The sequence below is a fragment of the Anguilla rostrata genome, chromosome 2 (genome assembly GCF_018555375.3).
Source record: "Anguilla rostrata isolate EN2019 chromosome 2, ASM1855537v3, whole genome shotgun sequence".
In the NCBI taxonomy this organism is placed as follows: domain Eukaryota; kingdom Metazoa; phylum Chordata; class Actinopteri; order Anguilliformes; family Anguillidae; genus Anguilla; species Anguilla rostrata.
The window spans coordinates 24,172,768-24,195,376 of record NC_057934.1 but is presented as its reverse complement, the minus strand read 5'-3'; the positions used below and the strand labels follow the sequence as shown (position 1 = coordinate 24,195,376).

Here is a 22,609-nt window from a genome sequence, read left to right as displayed (position 1 = left end):
GGGAAGCTTACACACTCACCAGAGAATTCACAAAGGAGAAAAAACCTATATTTGCACCGAATGTGGACAGAGGTTCTATAGGCTAGGAACTTTTAAAGAACATCAGCGGGTTCACACTATTGAGAAAGAGTACACCTGCATTATATGTGGTGATAGTTTTGGCCATTTGGGACACTTTAAACAACATCAGCAAATTCACAACAAAGAAACTCTTTTCATGCCTGAAGATGAGTTGGTGTAAATTCTGTGTGGTTGTAATGACGCTTCCCACAGCCTTATTATTCAGACCAGATGAGGAAGTTCCTACCAGTTTTGGAAGCCCAAAATTTCAAAGGATTTCAAAACCATCTTGGTTGATTGAAGAATCTGCGGGGTTTTGAAACGTATATGTCAAATGTTGCCCTGTTAAAGCTGGATGGTGAGGATGGTGTTCAGTCCGCTGGAATGACAGTGCCTCGTCGCACACCAGGGACTCCTGCTAGTTGATTGGTCACCTGCAACTCTGCCTGTTAAACTGCACATAAAGTGTCTTCCTCCAATTCATGTTTGTGTGAGCCAGTTCTGCAGAGGACTGTGTGATAAAAATCAACCACTCACATGACGTTTTGCAGGAAAGCTCATGTCACATTTGCGATTTCTGGAAGCTACTTGTAGCTAAACCTTTGTGTGCATGCACTGAAATTCTTGTTTCATTCAGAATTTTAGTTTAAAAATAGTGTTTTAAAGCAAGCAAGTTATTAGGCTACTTCAGAAACATCACTTGTACAGAGGCTTTTGGGGTCACAGTGTTGTGCTCGACAAACACTTATGTTATTTGTTAAAAATCAAATGGAGACAGTGATATCTCAATTAAAACTCCTATGCAAAATGGAATATTACTTAATACAGGAAATTTGAGATGACTCGAAGTTCATTTGTAAATTTTTAGTTCCCAGATGAAGCAATGCAGATTCTCATCTAGTTGGATATTTTTTCAATTCTAATTTCAGCTGTAATTTTTTCTTTGCATAGTCCTGAAGGCCTATTGTATATTGTTATTACTACTGTGTATGTTTTTTCTTTAACATGTAATTAGCAATAAACCTTTTAACTAGTCATAAAAAATGTGTTCATTATGTACAATATTCCTTACTTATTTTCAAGAGGAACATAAAGCTGCTTCGTATGGGTGCGTGTGTGGGGGTTAATCTCAGGCTCTCCAGTGTCTTGCTTCCGGTGGGAAGACACTAAAAGCGCATCTTAGATACTTCGCCTCGTGCGCTCTTACCGTGCTGTTTCATGCAGGCTATATAAACGTGGACAACCCGGTGAAAAATATTACGTCATTACCAAGGTTGGAATTGAAATAAAAACGGAATATAGGCTGCCAGTCACAAGTGAAACGAAATGGTTGTTCCATTGAGAATGGTTGCTCACGCTCACCCTCCTGTCCACTCATATTTATCGACATAAATCCCAATTAGTATGATTGTATGAAAATAATTCATTAAATGTAATGCAAGATAGGCATAACATGTTAGGCCTACAAATTTACTACTGCACATATCATTCATAAGTTTCAAACATGTTGAATTAAAAACATAATCTGGCTAAAAACGTCTCATATCCCTTTTTCTTGAAAGACAGACTTCTGTGTAATGGTTAATATGCTGATTATGATCTGATTTTAAGCCTATGCATATAATAGCTTAACCACCACACAACTCAGTCATGTTGATCGTTTGTTTTCGTGAACGGACGAACGGTGCTTCGCTTTAAATGTTGCTGCCGTAAGGAATTGTGGGACGGCACTATCTCCTTTCCTTTCGTAAAGGACGGTCCAGTGCGCCCTATGCTAAAGGAGATAAGATAGGAAGCATTGAAGCACCTTTCCTTAGCATTTAGAGAATTCGAACAGCTCTTATCATGGCTGCCACTTAGATACTTCCGGGTCATTACACTCAGTTAGGAACCTTTCTAAGCGAAAAAGACCATTCGGACGCAGCCTATGTTCGAGCCGATTCAAATGTTAAGCTCGACGGAAGTGACGACAATAACAAACGACAACGTTACAGGGCGGGCTATATTCGCCTGATTTACATTCCTGGCTTCATTAAATAATGCATTTTGTATACTTTTCTATATGTGACGAATATGCAAGGAATGGACGCGAATCTCAAAGGGCTGAAAGCAGACCGTCTGTGTTGGTAAATAAATACATTGGGTAAATAAATACATTGGCTAACTGTGCGTGCCATGGCAGTTTTCATTTCAGTGACAGTAATGTGGGTCAAAAAATACATGCTACATGTAACACCAGGGTGCTATTGCAGGCATATGCTATCCGCCAAGTTACGAATTGGCGAAGCATGCCTTATTATTATTAGCTATACATGACCGAGAGTCTGGCTGTTTTCAGTCGAAAATCTGTTTTTGTGGGTAGTAACGAGCAAGGAAAAAGTTGAATGATGCCTTCGCGAAATGTGTCTGAACTAATTTTGCACAATCCTATAAGCGATCTGACGCGCACACACACACGTATAGTTATTGATCGTCCCGTTAGTAGTAACCAACCACACGATAAGTGTGCATACAATGTTGCCGCCTTTGACATTTACAGGTTTCCAGTAATAAAGGTGGCACGGTTTCATAAGTAATGCCTAACTGTTACCCATATACTGTAAAATTCTATCTCACTAATGTTTTACACTGAACATATCTGTCAAATGTTAATTACTGGGGAATGTGTGTAATCCCTTTTTGCCTGTTTGTTCTGAAGCTGGGGACAGGATCCTGTTGAGCTGCAGTGTTAGCAGTAGGACAAGCTTCATTCTGAGCCAGGAAGCCTCACTGACGATCAGAGGAGCTCTGTAAATCTGAGGCACAGAGACCGTGGGAATTACAGCACCAGTCAACACCCCAGACATGTCTCTTCAGGCTGCAGCACACACCATGGCTACATACCATCCTGCATGAAAAGCCACTAGGACTATGACAGCGTGCACTCTGGATCATTTTAAGATGGAGTCTTTTAACTCAGCTGGAGAGCACTCTTTATCCTCTTTGAAATCAGTCAGAATCACCGATGGGAACAGCAGAATCAGATGGAGGAGCACTAAAAATGAAAACATTAACCTTCTCAACACTGCAGACTCACACTTTGAAACTTCTCTAAAGTCTGTCCAAACTAAAACTGAGACCGATGAACCTGACCATGTTAATCAGGAGCAGAATATGCACACTACTGTTAAAACTAAGCCTGAGAAACATATTCAAATTCATTCACAAGAAATCACCAGACACAATGGAAATCTTGGAAATTCAACAAGAAACACACTGCAGACTGAATTGGTGAGTGGTTTTGCTGAATTTCAAAATGAAACAGACAAGGAACTGAATGACTGTAGTGCTCTTAGAAAGAGGTCAGGTCTGCAGATTGATGGAATTTTGAGTGAGGGATTAAACCCGAAGACTCGCTGTGAAATTGACCTGGATGAGAAACCTTTTATCTGCAAAGACAGTGGGAAACATTTACGAAGTTCTGAGGTCACAGAAAGACAGAAAGGCATTCACACAGGAGAGAAGTCATATTCATGCAGACTGTATTCTTGCCCAGACTGTGGAAAGATCTTCAGGAAATCTGGAAATCTCAAAAGACATCAGCTGATTCACCAGCGAACCCACCCAAAAGTAAACACAGGGCAGGAGCCATATTCCTGCTCAGACTGTGGAAAAAGTTTCTGCCATTTGGGAAATTTAAAACAGCATCTGCTAACTCACACGGATGAGTCATACTCTTGCACAGTGTGTGGGAAAATCTTCTTTCGCTTAGGGACCTTAGAACGACATCAGTTGCTTCACACAGGTGAGAGACTATATACCTGCAGTGAGTGTGGGAAGAGCTTCACGCACTTGGGAAGCTTACACACTCACCAGAGAATTCACAAAGGAGGAAAAACATATATATGTACAGAATGTGGACAGAGGTTCTATCGGTTAGGAAGTTTTAAAGAACATCAGCGAATTCACACAGTTGAGAAAGAATACACCTGCATTATTTGTGGTGATAGTTTTAATCACTTGGGCCACTTTAAACAGCATGAGCAAGTTCACACCAAAGAAACATTACTCATGCCCTGAATTTATCCTTGATCTATAGATGCTTTTGGTGAATTATGTTCTATTGAACGACAGAATTGTAACTAGCCTAATAAATAGAACATATGGTGAAACACTCCTGATTAGTTTCAGTATTCATGCCCTCAAACTTAGGCCTATTTCATAACATTACATTACATTACAGGCATTTAGCAGACGCTCTTATCCAGAGCAACGTACAACAAGTGCATTAGTTCAAGGTGCAGAGGTGCAAAAGAAACACACTAGAGTGAAGTAAAGATCGTAGTGCCAGAAGTGACCACAGATCAGGACTCCAACCCTGTAGGGTAACCTGTTCAGCAAACAAACAAATCCTGCCAAGTACAAACTAGCACTGAAATCACATTTGCCTAATCAGAATCAGACAAAAACAATCCTGTCAAATAAAAACTAATGTGATCACATAACAATTATTTATTTTCATGTGCAGTGAGCCAGTTAAGAAAACCCAACCACCCTTTATTTTTTTGTTTTGTTTGACCTGTGACTAATTGTGATCAGGTGTTAGGTTTAGAATCATTTTGATGCATTTGATTAATTTTCTTAGTCGTTCTTTATATGGACTTTATAATAAGCAAGACAAAATAGAAATGCACATCTGAAAAATGCACATCTGAAATTCGTAAAAAATTATGTGGTAAAATACCAAATATATAATACCAAATACCAAATTATGGGTACAATGTTGCAATATCAACACTGCAGGAAATACCCTACCTTCACATTACTAATGCAGTTTTCATGAATTTGTTTACTTCGCTAGCAGACCACTGGAGGTTCTTTGAGTTTGAAAAGCACTGCTTTAGCAGATTAATAATTGCCTCCTTTCTGACTTTAGGTGTAGTGAGTGAAAACCTGCAGCAATTCACCTCAATAATTTTGATATTTGCGCTAACAATAATGTGTCAGAGAGCACTCCATTCTTTCTATTTTGCATCCATCACCAGCCTTTCTAAAGTCTCAGTATGACTTCAGTGTTTCTCCACCTTGAGGATGCAGCATATTATATGATTTGACATGTTTAAATGGGTTTATATGTTATATTCCAATGTGTTTTAACATACATGTTTAAACAGCATCAGGTAGAAATATTTTATAGCTATGTTCTCCCTGTACGCATGTCCTTTTTGTTTCCTTTCCAAGTAGCAGGCTTAGATTTCAGAGACGGCTTGTACACCTCTTGAATGCAATTCAATTGTTAAAAAAAAAAATAAAAAAAAAAATAAAAAAAAAATTGTAAAATATGGCCCTGTCCTTAGTTTTAATTAACCCCTTGAACAAGTGACCAAGAGTTTTAATGCAGAGCAGGTAATTGATACACAGCAAATTCTCTTGAGTTAAATCAACGTTTAACAGGGTTTATGCAAGTTCAATAGGGACCATGTATAGTGTGTGTATATACTGTACACAGTAATGTGTGGGACAAAGACATATTTTTATTTATTTGGCGCTGTACTCCAAAATTTTAGATTTGTAATCAAACAATTCACATGTGGTTAAAGTGCACATTCACAGCTTTTAAATAAGGGCACTTTTATTCATTTTGGTTTGACCATGTAGAAATTACAGCACTTTTTAAAAATTTGTCCACCCATTTCAGGGCGTCATCATGTTTGGTACAAATGGCATCACAGGTGTTTCTGATTAGTCAGGTGTGTTCAGTTGTTTCCTTAGTGGAGGCATAAGAGAGCTTTCAGTATCTAGTTTTGATTCTAGCCTTTAGATTGGCTGTGGAGTCTGTTACTGGCATTTGTCAACATGACGACCAGAGCTGTGCCAGTGAAAGTCGAGGAAGCCGTTATGAGGCTGAGAAATAAAAAATAAAAAAAACAGTCAGAGACATAGGCCAAACCTTAGGCTAACCAAAACCAACTGTGTGGAACATCATTAAGAAGAAAGAGAACCCTGGTGACCACAAAAATCACAAAGCCTGGTAAAAAAAAGGTGGCACCTGTGCTTTTAAAAAAATAAAAAATAGGTAAAGAATTCAGTAAACATATGCTCATTTATTGAATAAAAAATGAAAGTATATGCATTTCTTTCAGTTTCGACATACAATAACACAAAAACATGAGTTTTACTTAAAGGTACCATGTGTAGGTGGCATCTAGCGGTGAGGTTGCAAATTGCAACCAACTGAATACCACCCACCACCCCCCTCACCTCTCCCTTTCCAACGACGTAGGAGAAGCTACGATGGACTGTAAGTTCCAAAAATGATGTCATCGTCTACATCGAGTAGCCTGTGTCAAATGATGAGGTTCCTTGATAGATTTATAAATTGTATTTAGTTATTTAGTCTGTGTAAAACTAGGTCTTAGCTTACAAGTAATATAGCGATTATGATTGTTAATTGTTCTGCATTGTGGTAGCGTTTTATTGCTAACGTTAGCTAACTATGGAAGGCCATTTGAGCAAATAACGAGACGTTAATGTCGTGTTAATAATGTTAGCTGCTTTGCATGGTAAATCATAGAAAGACATGATGCGTCACAAAAACTATTACACTACTAATGCTTACATTAGTGTGCAATATCCTCATTAAGTGTCTTTTAAAACCTATTTAAAAGACACTCAATTTCAAAAACAACATATATAACCAAAATATTTTGAGCAGTAGCTAATACTTACATAACAATGATGAAATCTTATCTGTTTTCAATAGACAGAGACAGTAAATCAATGACAGTTGTATCCGCTTCTGTTTTGCTCCAGAAAATGATGTCAGATAGGTCTATCAGCAAACATATGTCTATGCCCAGAAGTCCTGAATAATAATAGTATTTTCCAAGAAATTATGAAAAATCATTGACCACGTTTCATTAGGTGCAGCGTCTTTGACTGCTACCACAGAATGAATGCGTGAGTGAATGCGATGATAATAAAACTTTTGATTAGGCTGACCAATAAAACGCTATTTCAAAAGCAAAATTCGACGTTATACATCGTTAGAAAGCTTATACTGTAACCTACTGAATAAATGTAAGCGTTAGTTAGTAGTGTAATAGTTTTTGTGATGCATTCAACAGTGCTGACGAGAGTGTTGGAACCTGGTTGGAACATTGACAAAACGTTCAGCAGTACCGCAAGTACCGCAGCCGTCTGAATTTGATCACCTCAGGCGCATTACGGCTGAAGCTCACCTCTCTCCAACAAGCGGTGAAAAACTGGCGGGAAACCACCAAGCACAGGGCTCACATTAATATTTCAGCCATCCTCTTACTGTTGCTCTTTCCGTTGCGAAACATGTTTGACAGGTCTATATCATTTTTCTGTGTCATTGTCTGTAGCGGTAGGCTAATTAATAGGCATATTTATGAGGAAAATAATTGCTGGGCTATAGGCTGCCGCTATTGTGGCCAAAACATTTTTTCCTGTACAATCGCCTATGCCTAGGTTTGTTTAATCCATGAAAAACACAGCATATTCCCCAAAATAAAAAGAGCATGCCAAATTGTTTCGAGATGTAGGCTACTGAGGTGAACAGAGAAACAAAAGGTAGGAACCAGGATAAACAAGGAAGAGTTATTTAATAAACTATAATAAAACAACGATTACAACGAGTAACCAGAAGCACATGAGACCACAGCCAGCAAATGCAAGGCACTGAATGCGAAAGATTAGACAAGACAGAAGTCATTTGCTCTGCCCTCTGGTATATGACATATAGCTAAAATGTAGTTCTTGTCTGAAAATTAAACAGCATAGGTAGGTTTGTTTGATTAAAAGATGAAATAACATAATATCACGAACATCAACAAATAATAACCTACATTTGGGGCTGAGCATTCAATTTTTGTCGGGGGGGGGGGATGCGGTATGGGACTTCAAGGGGCGTTGGTCTACAAAAGGTTGAGGACCCCTGCTCTAAATAGTGCACTATAATCACTGAACTGTATTGGGATGGCAGGTATGCCGTCCCGCCAAGTTATGCCTTGGCAGGGCTGCATGCCTCATACCTGTACAGCACCGAGAGTTTGGCACTTTTCAGGGTTCCCCACAGAAATAACCACTACAGCCACAGACACTCAGCCCTTAAAAACATTAAATTCTGTACATTCTCACCCCATTTCAACAGACAGAATTCATAAACAACTTCACATGTCCACACAATCCCCTTACTAAGGGGATTTTGTGTTTTCTCCTTTTACTTTTTCTTCTTCCTGCTGCCTATCCCACAAACAAAATGTTTCCCCATTGGACATTTTACCGACACCAGCCAGTCCTTCACCTACAGGAACCAATCAAAATCTCGCATACACACGCAAAATATCCATATCTTTTTACTCTAAAACATTTCCAGTCTCAACAGTTAGCCCGTTCATTGCGTGAATGGTTAATGTCACAGTCTATAGAGCATAGGTTCTCAGGTTCAAGCCCTGCCTGGAACAAGTTTCTTAAACCTGCTTTTTTACTCACTAATAATTGTCTATTTCTTCTCAATTATTGCTTTTGCACCACATCTACCCGGCGTTCACCGAACGTATACACTGCATTTTGACGTACCATCTACACGTTCAGTTAACCGGCTAAAATGTTGCAAAGCCATATGGATCCAAAAGCAGCTCTTCTATTATCACCCAAGAAATTTCCTAGTTTCAACAGCTAGTCCGTTCGTGGCTTAGTGGTAAATGTCACAGTCTATGGATTATGAAATCGCCGGTTCAAGCCCAGCCTCAAGCAGGTTTCTTAACCGTGCTTTTTTTGCTCACCAATAATTGTCTATTACTTCTCAACAATCGAAATTTCACGCATTGACTAGTTATGGCATGGTGGTGCACTGCCAAAGTTACGGACTGGAACACCAGGTCGAAGGATTGAATCTCGCCTCGCCCTCAGGCAGATATTTTCATATTTTACACTAACGTTTTCTTACGCTTATATTTGCTTTACAAAAACACACTCACGGCCAGAAATATGCATTTCGTGATGCCAAATGTATTGATTTTCTTAAAAAGTTACACCAGCTGACCACTGTGCCATTTCTACTAACTATATTTCTTCACTTGGCTACTGTAGAAAACGTTCTTATCAGCAAACGCCACGTTTCTGCATTTATATTACCTTGTCCTGTTCTCTATCTACCCACATGCAAAATAAAATATTAAACCAGAAAAATGCAGATGGTTTTAATGTTGTGGCTGATCGGTGTATGTGTGCATGGGTTTGTAAGAGTCAAGATTGATTGAATAGGCGTCAATATGTCCAATTTGTATTGGTATGTATGTATTTAGCTGCCTAGCCTTTCTATTGTGTGAATGATTGTATGTTTCTTGGTATAAATGTGTGTTCATAAATTTGAATGTAACATGCTGAGAAGGAAATGTCCCCACGAGGATGAAGAAGTATTCTATGTATGTATGTACAATATATATTTTACATGCAGTATTTATTGTAAGTAGCAAATATACAAGAACTTCTACATTTAGTAAAATAAAGTTGACAAGCAAGTATAAACATGTTTTCTGGAGGAATATGCTTCCTGTAGGTATTCACCAGCAGTTTTGTACATTAATTTAAATGTGTTGCATGAGGCAATTACAGGTATGTGACACTTTGATGTGACACAAAGTTTGAATGCCGTTGTAAAATGCTAAGATTAAAAAACACAGGGCCAAGTGAATTGAAACAATTGAGGAAACATTGAGTAGCATTGCTTTGTAATACAATTTGTTTAATTTTGGTGATGCAAGATAGCCTATATTGTTTGTAGTACAGTAACTTGGCGTCATTTTGCCAGTTTGAATGAATGAGTTATAGACAGTGCTTTGTATGTGTGAGTAACTTGGCATTTTTGTACGTTGAAAACGTGTTTTTTATGAGATTGACTATAATCCATATAGGGTGCCATTCCGAACGCAGCCTTGGGCATTTTATTCTGGAAAATTTTAACCGGAAGCGTTAGAAATAATTATCATCCAGGTTACGTATCTGACAGACAGGAGGGTTACCCTCTTCCTGGCAGGTTACGCACAACGAAAACAGATTTGCCGTTTCGGATTGGTTGAATGAATGTACCTAAAATATCCCCTTCAATTTCGCAACTGGAAAAATGGGAAATGAATCAGAAGATCATTCATGTAAGTTGCTCATACTATATAACTCATTTTTATTGAGTTGTATTTTCAGGCTTATCCGCGATTTATATTTAACGTAGAATTATACGTAGACTTATATGTATACATGACGCCAGTTTCGGTCTAGTTTACCATTTACCTAGCTAATAACGTTGACTAGCATAAAGTCTGGATGACAACATCGAAAATGCTTGTACTGATAACTACTGAGCGCTAGCCACGTTTGCTAACACAAATAATGGTCATACTAAATGTCAAACAGCAGGACCTAACTAACGTTAAACAACTAACTACATTAACCCTTTGGAGATGGGTGTTTTCTCCCCCAAAACATTCTAAGTCAGTGTTCTAGAACTCAATTGCTTTCAATTACCAGTGGTGATTGCTACATCAGAATTGGTATGTTCAATTAAGAACACTCTACTCACATATTTGTGATCTTATATTATAAAGAGTTAATAATAGTAACAAATTAATGCTAAGTACTAAATATTGTTAGCTTGCAACTGATTAGACTTACTACCTTTGTATACTGACAGTCAGGTTCTGATAAGATGATATAAGTAAAATGTAGTTTCACCAAGAAAGCTGTTACCAGATTTATAACAATAAGCTAAGGTTTAAAATCATCAAAACAAAAATGTACCCAGAAGTAACAGGGATCTAGATGATAACCAATCTGAAACCTTACTGCTCAGGGCATATAGGCTATATATGGGCCATTTTGCTGTGCCAGTCATATTTATTTGATGTGGAAATAAAGACCATAGGACATCATTTGACAGATTACTGAATTACCATGAGGCCTATTAGACGTATTCATTAAACCGGACAGGCTTGTAGGAGAGTATTGTAACAATAAATGAGTCACAATTTAAAATGGGTCCAACCTTATAAATGCTAAAACATCAGCATTGATGAATTCAGTTGTTTTTCCTGAATTGTTTAATATTGAATCTATATGTCATGACTCTGTTTTTGCTTTTGTATGCTTTTGTTCTGAAGCTGCAGGGAAAGAGCTCTAGTTAAGCAGCAGTGTTGTCCCAGAGAGGAGTTCCATTATGCACCGAGAAGGAGAAACATTGAGTCACAACACATCACTTTGTGATCCAGTACTCAAGAGGGTAACGCTGGGGCCACAGTTTTCTGTCTGAATGTCTCTTCATCCTGTTTGTGGATCATAGTGAGATGGAGTCTCTCAGCCCAGCAGAAAAGGACACTTTGCCTTCCTCTGAAAGAATCACTGAGGTGAACATCAACTTTAAAGGTAAAAATGACAAAGCTAAAAATGAACACAGTGAATTGCTCAGCATGGCAGACGTGGGCTCTGGATACTCTGGAAATACTGGAAAAAAGATGAAAACAGAAACTGATAAACCAGCTAATGTTAAACAGCAAATACATATTCACACTGAAGTAAAAATTGAGCCTCAGGAACAGGATCAAATTGGTCTACAACAAGAAATCCAAAAATGTGATAGCAATGTTGCAGACTCGGGTGTGCAAACACTGCATACAAAATCCAGCTGTGATTTTGCTGAGATTGAGATAGAAACAGAGGAGGATCCGAGTGAAAATGGTGCTGTTGGGAGAAGATCAGGTCTGCAGGTTAAGAGTTTCCGTGAGAGGTTAAATCTGAGGATTTACAGTGAAATTGACCTGAATGAGAAACCTTATGTGCAAAAAGGCAGTGGGCAGACTTTACAGAGTTCAAAGGTCACTGAAATACAGAAGGTTCACAGAGGAGAGAGGTCATATGCCTGCAGCCCATATTCTTGTACCAACTGTGGGAAAAGTTTCAGGCAACTAAGAACTTTAAAAGAACACCAGTTCATACACTCAGGAGAGAAGCCACTTTGTTGTACTGAGTGTGGTAAGCATTTCAGTCACTTGCGAAGTTTAATACGACATCAGCAAATTCATACCGGAGAGAAACCACACTCTTGTTCTGTCTGTGGAATGTGTTTCAGACAGTTTGGCCACTTAAAAAGACATCAGCTTGTTCACACAGGAGAGAGACAGCACTCATGCACTCAATGTGGGAAGAATTTTAGTCGATTGGAACACTTAAAAACACATCAGAGAATGCACACTGGAGAGAAACCGTACTCATGTGCTGACTGCAATAAGAGTTTTAGTCATTTGGGAAGCTTAAAACTACATCAGCAAATACATACAGGAGAGAAACCACATTCTTGTACTGAGTGTGGTAAGAGTTTCAGAGAGTTGGGGACGTTAAAAAGACATCGGCAGATTCACACTGGAGGGAAGCGACATGACTGCAATGTATGTGGGAAAAGTTTTAGTCACTTAGGAGCCTTAAAAATTCACCAGAGAACTCACACAGGGGAGGAGCCATACTCTTGCTCAGATTGTGGAAAAAGTTTCTGTCATTTAGGAAACTTGAAACAACATCAGCTAACTCACACAGATGAGTCATACTCTTGCACAGTCTGTGGAAAGGTTTTCTTTCGTTTAGGGAACTTAGAACAGCATCAGTTGCTTCACACAGGTGAGAAACTGTACTCTTGCAGTGAGTGTGGGAAGAGCTTCACTCACTTGGGAAGCTTACACACTCACCAGAGAATTCACAAAGGAGGAAAAACATATATTTGCACCAAATGTGGACAGAGATTCTATAAGTTAGGAAGCTTTAAAGAACATCAACGAGTTCACACAATTGAAAAAGTGTACACCTGCATTATTTGTGGTGACAATTTTGGTAACTGGGGACATTTTAAACAGCATGAGCAAATTCACACCAGAGAGACTATACTATTGCCCTAATTTGTTTTACAGTTATTTTTTACAAGTCTTTGGAACTCTACTGGAGGGATGGAACGCCATTCTTCCAAAAAATGTTCCCTCATTTCAAGTGTTCAATTGGGTTGAAATCTGGTGACTGTGAAGGCCATAGCATGTGATTAACATCATTTTTATCCTCATTAAACCATTCGGTGACCCCTCGTACCCTGTGGATGGGCATTGTCATCCTGTAAGAGACCACGACCATCAGGATAGAAATGTTTCATCATAGGATAACAGTGATCACTTGAAACTATGCCAGGAATATCCCCCCACAGAATAATTGAGCCACCTGATGCCCTTACTGTTGGGGTCAAGCATTTAGGTCTGTACCATTCTCTTGGTGTACACCTCACATGCAGTTGCTCACTTGTCGAGAATATAGCGAAGGATGACTCATCTGAACTTTTTTCGACATCTGTAGACCAGTGCTTGTGGTTTTTGCACCACTGAACTCTGAAATGTGCATTTGTCGTTGTAATGAGGAATCTATTCCCTGCAACACTTATACTATAATATCCCTCTCTATGTAATTGTCGATGGACTGTTCTTGTTAACACGTCCTGCATTGACATTCTCAGTCACCTGGCTGAGGAAGAGTTGCTCTTCTGTTTTTTTAAGTATCGCACAAGCATCATAGTCATCAGATGTCTTCCCCTATTTCTGATGTCTGTCCTATTGATCTAAATGCAGATGCCACTTTTCCTATTGAAACACTAGCCAGTTGAGCAGTCTTTGTGACTGGAACTGCTGCCATATGTGCCCCAAGAATGAACTCAAAGTCACTTAGATCTTTTCCTCTTGCCATCTTGATCTAAAATTGAGGTCAACTGGATAATTGCTTAATTGTATCATCCAGTACACCTGTATGGAAGCATCTGCATTCGTTATGTTTCTCCACTCAAAAAAAGGTTTTTTTTTTAATTTGCCACCCGTCTGTAACTTACATTGCTAGTCATATATTTGTTACATTTAGGAAATAAAGAATTGCGGTGATGGTTAACTTTTTTTTTCAAATATATTTCAGTTTTAATGTATGTGTTTGGTTGGTCCAGACAGTTTTTATGTACAAAGGATATTTTTGATACTGATGTTTCCGATGACCTAGTCTTCATTTCAGTCTTTGTCAGATAATCTTGGTTAAATTTTGTTTTCTTGGCTTGCTGGAACCTGATTGCTTGCATAAAAACTGTATATTTGGAGTTTTTCTGAGTTTAAAGTTACAATCGCGAAGATTTCTGTTTCGTTCTCTTTGGCGGTACCAATGGCGAGAAGCGGTAATTGCAGGTGTGTTTTTGGACCTCACTTCCCATAGATCCAACCGAATCCAACCAATGTTGCCTGTGTGACGTCAGTGAGTTGGCACCTGGGCCACGCCAACTATAACACTATTTACGGAAAAATGGTTAAAAATGGTTGTTATAAAAGTAACGTTATGTACATACTCATTCGTTGTCTAAAATTAGGCTAACTTAAACTGTCTTTACACTGCCGAGCCAGGTTAAAATGCTGTAGCAGACCTGGGGTAGAATTAGTGATGATCAATTTCCACAAACGTTCTTTATCCTTTTGCCCGGTATGAACATTAATTTACACTGCAGAGAAGAATTCGCGGGATTCGCTGTGGCTCGTGCAATTATGTCTCGTGCACAGTACACAGTCTTTTCGTGAATGATTGTTGTGTGGATATTTTTGAAACAACTGCCTTGCAAAATGTTACACCTGGTGTTTCTGGTTTTGCTGGCTAAACTGTTCGAGAATAAAGCTGAGCTGGGTGTTAAATATGGACCAATAACAGTGATTTTTATATCATGAATATGTAGAGGTATGTCGTGAGTGTCTCACCTGAATCTGGTATATACTATAAATGGGAACACTGGTCTGGATTCAGTCAGTGCTTAATTTGTATGTTTGTAAAGTAGTGATAAACACATTTATGACAGCTAAGAAATTGAAAACCCTTTCCTATTTTTACAACAAAAAAAGTGTCACCGGTGTTGAAAATAAAACCCATATTTGTATGCCAATCATGCAGTAATCATTTGACAGGTGGATACCCCTAAGGAATGTGTGTAATAATGAAGATGCATTTTTGAAAAAGAATTTGGGAATCAGTTCTGTTTTTATATCCATTAACAACTTCCATGCCTCTGTGTCAGGTATATGATGTAAACTAATGGTTGCCAAACTTGGTCCTGGGGCACCCTGCGTATGCTGGTTTTTGTTCCAACCACAATTCCAATCCCAGAATTTTAGCTGTTATTTTTTCTTATTTGGGTGCTTTTCATGTTTAAAGAGATTATTTACCCTCTTAAGCCACATTGTGTCAGAAATAGTTAAGTGGCCACACATTACAGACACTCTTATCCAGACCAACTTACACAACATTCTACTTTGCATTTACATTGCATCCATTTATACAGATGGATATGTACTGAAGCAGTGCAGGTTAAATACCTTGCTCAAAGGTACAATGGCAGGTACAAAATGCATTCAAACCCACATAGGAATCACGTGAGTGAAAATTTTGGTTGTGAAGAAAAAACCGCCTCCTGCCCTGTGTCGTGTTCCATGTTGTCATATCTTCTTTTTGAACCAAAATCTGTATTCTAATTCTTTTGTAATTCCTACATGACCAAATGGTGTAGGTATTGGATTGTTAGTTAAACACATAGGATTGTTTTTGTCTAATTTACAACTTTGTGTAAATCATGTATAAAAATAAACCTCTCAAGTGGGAAACATGACCAGTGGGCACAGCTCAGCTGTGATAGTGAAGATAATCATGTACAGGAAATTAAATGCAGTTTTTCTGTCATTGCCTATCACCATTCTGAGCATATTTTACAAATCTCAGGTAAAAAAAATTCACTTTTAACAATACCCTTTAAATATGACACTGCCCTCTGGTGGTTGTATCTAAGATTGTTTTTAAACTTACCACTACACTACAGCATGAATGAGGAAATGTTTGTGGCATGGCTTTAGAGCTGGGGTGTCCATTATTTTCAGAAAAGGGCCGATTTGGGTGCAGGTTTTTATGTTAGCCCAGCACTAAGACACCTCTACTTATCAAGGTCTTGATTGAATACCATGACTAGTTCAGTCAGGTGTCCTAGTGCTGGGCTAAAACAAAATCCTGCACCCACATTGGCCCTTTTTCAAGTGAGATTGGATTTGACACCCCTGCTTAAACAAGACCAGGTCAAAACTTAGTATATGGCTGGACCTCTCTGGCAGACCAGTGGTGTAACTTCATAACTCGGCCGACCAATGGTGTAATTTCATCACTCAGACATTCGCGTTTGTAAGACTGGTTTGTTGCGGTCCAGCCAAAAAACACTTAGATAGATTTATTTTAATTTTTTATAATCCTATTTGCATATTTTGTATAGATGCACATTCAAAACATTTGGCCAAAAATATTTTGCTTTTTGTGCATTTTGTCACTTATATATTCCTAATATCAGTTGCTGAAGAGCACAACATTTTCACTTACACACAACTGTCAGTGTTGAGAATCTGCATGATATGAAGAGTGTGATATGTGTAGGCCTAATGGACCACTGAAGTGTGTGATCCCTGTGATAACTTACTACAAAGTGCAATCTGTATAATTATTTCCACTGAACCCATACAGTTGATTATAGTCCATGTATCAGAGCCTGCTGTACAGTTGCAGCACTATGCGGTGGAATTCTGTCGATCAAAAGTAGGACAGTGTTTCTGCCATGTGGCATCTCAGCCATTTCTGGAAATAAAATGGGTCACGTGCCTGTCTGTGCAGCACTCTCACATTTCGCTTCTAATGCAGTGCAGGCCAGTGCATTGCCAAGGATGATTGCACTTAAGGAGCAGTGATGCATTAACTGGTGGAGATTGGACGGAGAAATGTGGAGAGAGGTGAAGGCTTTCTGACATGCCACACTAGCAAAGTTGGTTAAAATAGTCTTTGCAGTTTTGTGTGCTGTGCAACCAAAATAATGGTGAAATATTTTAATGACTATTACTGTTTACACCTGTGTCTCCCACCTGATTAACATCACACCTGTATCACCCGCTCTCAACCTGTCTCACATGACTGCAAACCCACCCATATTCCTGAGGCTAAACACTTGTTTTGTTGTTTTTCTTTTGTCAGCAAGTGGAAGGTTGGCCTTTCAGGTATTTGAGCTCAGTTCTTATCCGTCTTATCTTATTGTTAGCAGTTTTATTCTAGTAACTTATTTAACCTGTGGCCAGAAAGTTGGTATTAAAAGGGTGTTTTAGATTAGTGTATGAGTTCTCATTAGCCCCAATTCCAAAAAAGTTGGGACGGTAAATGAAATGCAAATAAAAACAGAAAGCAGTAAATTTGTAAATTTGTACTTTGACTTGTATTCAAACAAAAACAGTATAAAGACATGGGGCCTCATTTATAAAACGGACATACGATCCATTTTGATCTTAAGCGTGACTTACAAAGAAAATCACGTATAAGTAGTTATTTATAAAACCTTACTTTGATGTGGAAATGATCTTATCTCTACGCGAAGTCTAGACTTGACGTAAGTGATTTTCCTGCTGGCTATGTAGGGGTATTGCAGTTTGGGACGCATATGTGTCCAAGCCTGTGGTGAACTTTGTATTAGCTTTATGAACAATTTGTTCACTGCAGCGGCAACACACTACGAAGCTACCTGTTTGGCTTCACCGAATCATACGTGTTGCCTGTTTTCAATCTCCTCTACCATCACTGTGATCTCGTCTTCCAAAAAGTTTGCTTTTCTATTTTGGTCCATGGTTATTCCTGACTAAACCCTCATTTGTACTAGCATTATATAAGAGGAAATTGCTGATTGTAAGGCACGTTCAGGTGCCGTCAATTTTAAGTTAATATGAAATTTATAGATCATAGGTGCGTAAGTTACAAATGGGCTTCTTAGAACCTGCGTAAGCAAGGTTTTTTATGCTCAGTATCTTTTATGAATCGAACGTAAGCACACCGTCAGAAATGATCTTAACACTAAGTTCAAGTATAATTCTAAGAACATTTTTATAAATGAGGCCCAAGGTATTTCATGTTTTACTGAATTAACTTAATTGTTTTTTGAAGATATACATTTATTATGAAATGTATGCGTGCAACACCTTCCACGTTTTGACGGGTTGAAATATCACGGTGATGTGATGGAAATTGTGTTATAGTATATAAGGAGCCTCCAAGAAAGGCCTAGTCCTTCATGAGCAAGAAAGGGTTGAGGCTTGCCAATTTGCCGACAGATGCGCCAGCGAATAATCCAGCACTTTGAGAACAATGTTCCCCAAAGACATATCGGTAGGATTTTGGGCATTTCACCCTCTATAGTGCACAATACAATTAAAAGATTCAAGGAATCCGGTCAGATCTCAGTGCGTAAAGGGCAAGGCCAAAAACCACTTCTGAATACGCGTAATCTCTGATCCCTCAGACATCACTGTCTTAAAAGTCGTCATGTGTCTGTAATGGATATCATGACATGGGCTCGGGAATACTTTGGTAAACCTTTGTCAGTCAACACCATTCGTCGCTACATCTACAGATGCAAGTTAAGGCTTTATTATGCAAAGCAGAAGCCATGCATCAACACTGTCCAGAAGCGCCGCCAACCTCTCTGGGCTCGGTCTCATCTGAGATGGGCAGTAGTACAGTGAAAGTGTGTTTTGTGTTCTGACAAGTGAGTCAACATTCCAAATAGTTTCTGGACAAAACAGCCGTCGTGTCCTCCCAGCCAAAGAGGAAAAGGACCATCCAAGCTGTTATCAGCGTCAGGTCCAAAAGCCAGTGTCTGTCATGGTATAGGGGTGTCTCAGTGCCCATGGCATGGGTAACATGCACATCTATGGGGTCACCATTAATGCAGAAAGATATGTACAAATTTTGGAGCAACATATGCTGCCATCCAGACATCTTCTCCTGGGACGTCCCTGCATTTTCCAGCAGGACAACGGCAAACCACATTCTGCCCGGATTACAACTGCATGGCTGCGTAAGCAGAGAGTGCGGGTGCTAGATTGGCCTGCCCGCAGTCCTGACCTTTCTCCGATTGAGAATGTGTGGCACATTATGAAGCGCAAAATACGGCAACGAAGGCCCCGTACAATTGCACAGCTGAAGACCTGCATAATAGGAGAATTGGGGAAAATTCCGCTTGCTAATCTTAAACAACTGGTGTCTTCAGTGCCCAAACACTTAATAAGTGTTATTAAAATAAATGGTGATTACACAGTGGTGAACACTCGACTCTCCAAACTTTGTTGGAGCGTGTTGCAGTCATCAGATTTGTACGGAGCCCCTAAACGGACGTGAAAAAAAATTGGGGGACATTATCGTGCACACAAGAAACAATTAAATCATTTTTTTTTGCTCAACCGAAATAGATCTCGTGGACACGAGAAACTATTTCCGGTTAGAAACATGATTACAGATGGCAGCGATGGCAGCAGAGGTGCATGATGTGGATATATTCGCCTTCATGAGAATGCGAAACATACCGGATCTTGTCATCAATAAACTAAAAGATGATAAAGTAAATGATCTCGCCGTTGACTCATTGCATGCTTTGAACGTAAAATCATAACCTTGGCTACATAATGTTTGCAATAATAAGTTATGCCTACTTTGTTAGCCCTTCTCTCTACCTGGCAGCTGGTTTGGTTATTTCTGTAACGTTTGTGACATTTGCCCTGCTTTTTTCAGATCGACATCAATGTCATAAATATTATGATTGATGAGGAGTTAGGACATATAGAGAGATATGGGGACGGACCAGCTTGCACTCAGAGCATTTTGCCGGTGTTACACTGAAATCTGTGACCCACCGAAATCTATGACTGCAGAGGCCGCTGTTGCACATTTTCTGCATGTGTGTTGCCGATTGCGGGCATGAAGAAGAGCGTGTACGTAGACGGCGTAAGCTACTCCTAAACATTGGATTGCCATCGCTCCCTGTCCAGTGCATGTAATCGCTGGTTGTTATTGCTTCCTATGGAAAAAGAGGCAACATTGGTGCTGGTGGATCATACTAACCACCCCATGCATGGTATCTGTCAGTAGAAAGTAAATAATTAAGTTAAAAAAATGTTTTAGAAACAATTGTTTTATTTTTATTATTACTACATTTTATGAAATTAACTATAAACTGTTTCTAAAAATGTGTTTATTTGTGCCTGCATGCACAGTGTGACATTTGCATTACCTAATCTTAAAACTCCTGTAAAATAGGCCTACATTAACTTGTTTTTTCACTGTTAAACAAGACTAGCACATATACTATTTAAATAACAGTTTTACAGATTTTACTGTAAGGAAACATAAAAATAAACACTAATTGATGAACCAGCACATTGGGTACCCGTGTGCAGTCGTCAGAATATGTGACCCCACTGTACCTTCACAATAAATGAGTCAAACACCAAACAAAATGTTTTCAGGTGATGTGTCATCCTCTCACATTCATTTGCACAAAGGTATTCATGTCTGGGATCAGCAGAGAGCCAGCAACACAGAGGTCACCATTTCTGACGGCTGTCATCAGAATACGTGACAGAAAACACACAAAACTAAATTGTTAAAAAACATAAATGTATTTTAATATTTTTACTTTAAAGATATATTCACAAAACTCTCAAAAAAAGCTCAGTGGATGTTTAAGTTACTTTTAGTGTTATTAACTAAAACAAGAGCCATTTTAGTCCTAAAGCTGTCAAAGTCAGACTAGTGGGTCTATATTTAACGTTAATGTGTAGCCTACAGTTTTAATTTTATTTAATATAAATATCTCGATATAATTGTGCCGCCGTGTTAACACATTACAGGATAGCGCTTCCGATTTTGCTTGTGTCGAAAGTGCTGCGACGGAAACAGCGATAGATTTACCCACTAGCCACATCTGTCCAAAATGTAAACAAGTCAGGCAGTTTTCACGGTCGGGAAAAATTTTATGACAACGTCTGGTGCTTCTGAGTTCAACACCCCTTGGGCCTAGTTCTTTTCAAATCAAATAAACGTCTTCTTTCCTGACCTCTAATCCATTCTCTTTGCATTTTGTGTACATCCACCTATACCCATGGAGTTGGCTGGCTGGCCAGGTGTTTGTAATTGTTCCTGAATGAAAGTAATTACCCGATCCAAACTGGTATATCTCTTGCGCCGAAACAGACCACAAGACTTCAAAATTCGCTTTAAATGTTGTTTGGAGACAATGTAATGGTGATGACTAGCAAGCAACGCTTTGATATCCTTATAATGAAGTCCAAGGTTGAAATATAGCCAAACTAACTCCTGTACAGTCATTTCCACACAACAGCTTGATGGTGTTTTCCTAACCGGAAACAGTTTCCCGTGCGCCCGAGAAACCATTTCACTTGAGCAAAAAAAAAAAAAAAAAAATTAAATAGTTTCTCGTGCGCACGAGAAACTATGTCATGGGCACGAGAAACTTCAATAAAACATTTTTTTCTCATGTCCCCTAATTTTTTTTGCTCATGTCCCTTTAGGGGCTCTGTAGATTTGAAATGAGTGTATATTTTCAAAAAACAATTAAATTGACAGATGTTTTATAAAAGGTAAAACATCAAATAATGTTCTGTTGTAGTGTTTTCAATATAGTGCAGGGTGTGGCATCATGAGAGGGTGTGTCATTGATGGGAGGTACGTACCCTCAAGGTGGCTGTAGCAGACTACAAAACAAGATGGCTACTACACAAGAAGACTACAACAACCAGGTAATCACCAACTGAAGCCGGCTGCAGCTAATCAATGTAGTGGCAGACTTATTTAAGGAGGCCTTCTCTGAAGGGAGAGAGAGTGCGAGCTGAAGCATGGACTGTGTGCTTGTCTAAGTGGAGCTTTGCAAACTATTACTTTGGTGGCCGTGAAACTTTCTGTTACCCTTTTTTTTTTTGAAGACTATTGTTTAAACCTTTTGGTTGATTATTAAAAAACCCACCACGTTTTGGAAAACTGCTTGGACCTGCTTTTGTTTGAGCACTCCCACATGCTTATGAAGATTTCCAGCCTCTCATGATGCCACAAGGGTGAATAGAATTTACATTATCACTCCTTTTTGTATTATTAGTATTTTACATACTGTCCCAACTTTTTTGGAATTGGGGTTGTACATGACTCCCATATTGATGGCTGTGTTGATGTCATAACTGTTTTCTCTAACAGTGAGGAGTTCAATGGCAATTCTTATGTTTTTGTCATCGCTGTGCAGGACAACAACAGAGCTGGGAGCCACAAATACAAAATAGGAAAGATGTATATAAGTTATGCATGTTTTCCCAGGTAGGTGCCACATGATTGCCTCAGAACTTTTAATGAAAGTAACAGAAATTTTATTTAAAAACAATTGTACACACATGCACAAGCATGCACATACATAGGAGCAGAACAGCCGGTTCTGATTTGCTGCCTACACCTCCCATCACACCCTCTGTAGAGTAACACATATGATGAAGCTGTCAATGTGGTGTGAGATTTAGACTAATAGATATGAGCTGTATACACATCATGAGCAAGAGCTGTCAATGTGGTGTGAGTTCTAATTGCAAGCTGTGGAGATTGA

The 22,609-nt window shown here is 38.9% G+C and overlaps 2 protein-coding genes across 2 annotated transcripts; both read left to right on the top strand.

The window, feature by feature from the left end:
- The first annotated feature begins 236 nt into the window (after window positions 1–236).
- Window positions 237–4,214, top strand: LOC135247631 (zinc finger protein 41-like). The gene is made up of 2 exons (XM_064321335.1): window positions 237–2,203; window positions 2,759–4,214. The coding sequence occupies exon 2, from the start codon at window positions 2,971–2,973 to the stop codon at window positions 4,117–4,119; it is 1,149 nt and encodes a 382-aa protein (XP_064177405.1). The 5' UTR covers window positions 237–2,203; window positions 2,759–2,970; the 3' UTR covers window positions 4,120–4,214.
- Window positions 4,215–10,063: 5,849 nt separating this feature from the next.
- LOC135247630 (zinc finger protein OZF-like) lies at window positions 10,064–16,376 on the top strand. Its single transcript, XM_064321334.1, has 2 exons — window positions 10,064–10,217; window positions 11,220–16,376. Exon 2 carries the CDS (start codon window positions 11,403–11,405, stop codon window positions 12,999–13,001), a length of 1,599 nt encoding a protein of 532 aa, XP_064177404.1. The 5' UTR covers window positions 10,064–10,217; window positions 11,220–11,402; the 3' UTR covers window positions 13,002–16,376.
- Window positions 16,377–22,609: the final 6,233 nt, after the last annotated feature.

Excerpts from the sequence above, each read along its gene's own strand:
- LOC135247631 (XM_064321335.1), top strand. The coding sequence starts at position 2,971 with ATGACAGCGTGCACTCTGGATCATTTTAAGATGGAGTCTTTTAACTCA.
- LOC135247630 (XM_064321334.1), top strand. The coding sequence starts at position 11,403 with ATGGAGTCTCTCAGCCCAGCAGAAAAGGACACTTTGCCTTCCTCTGAA.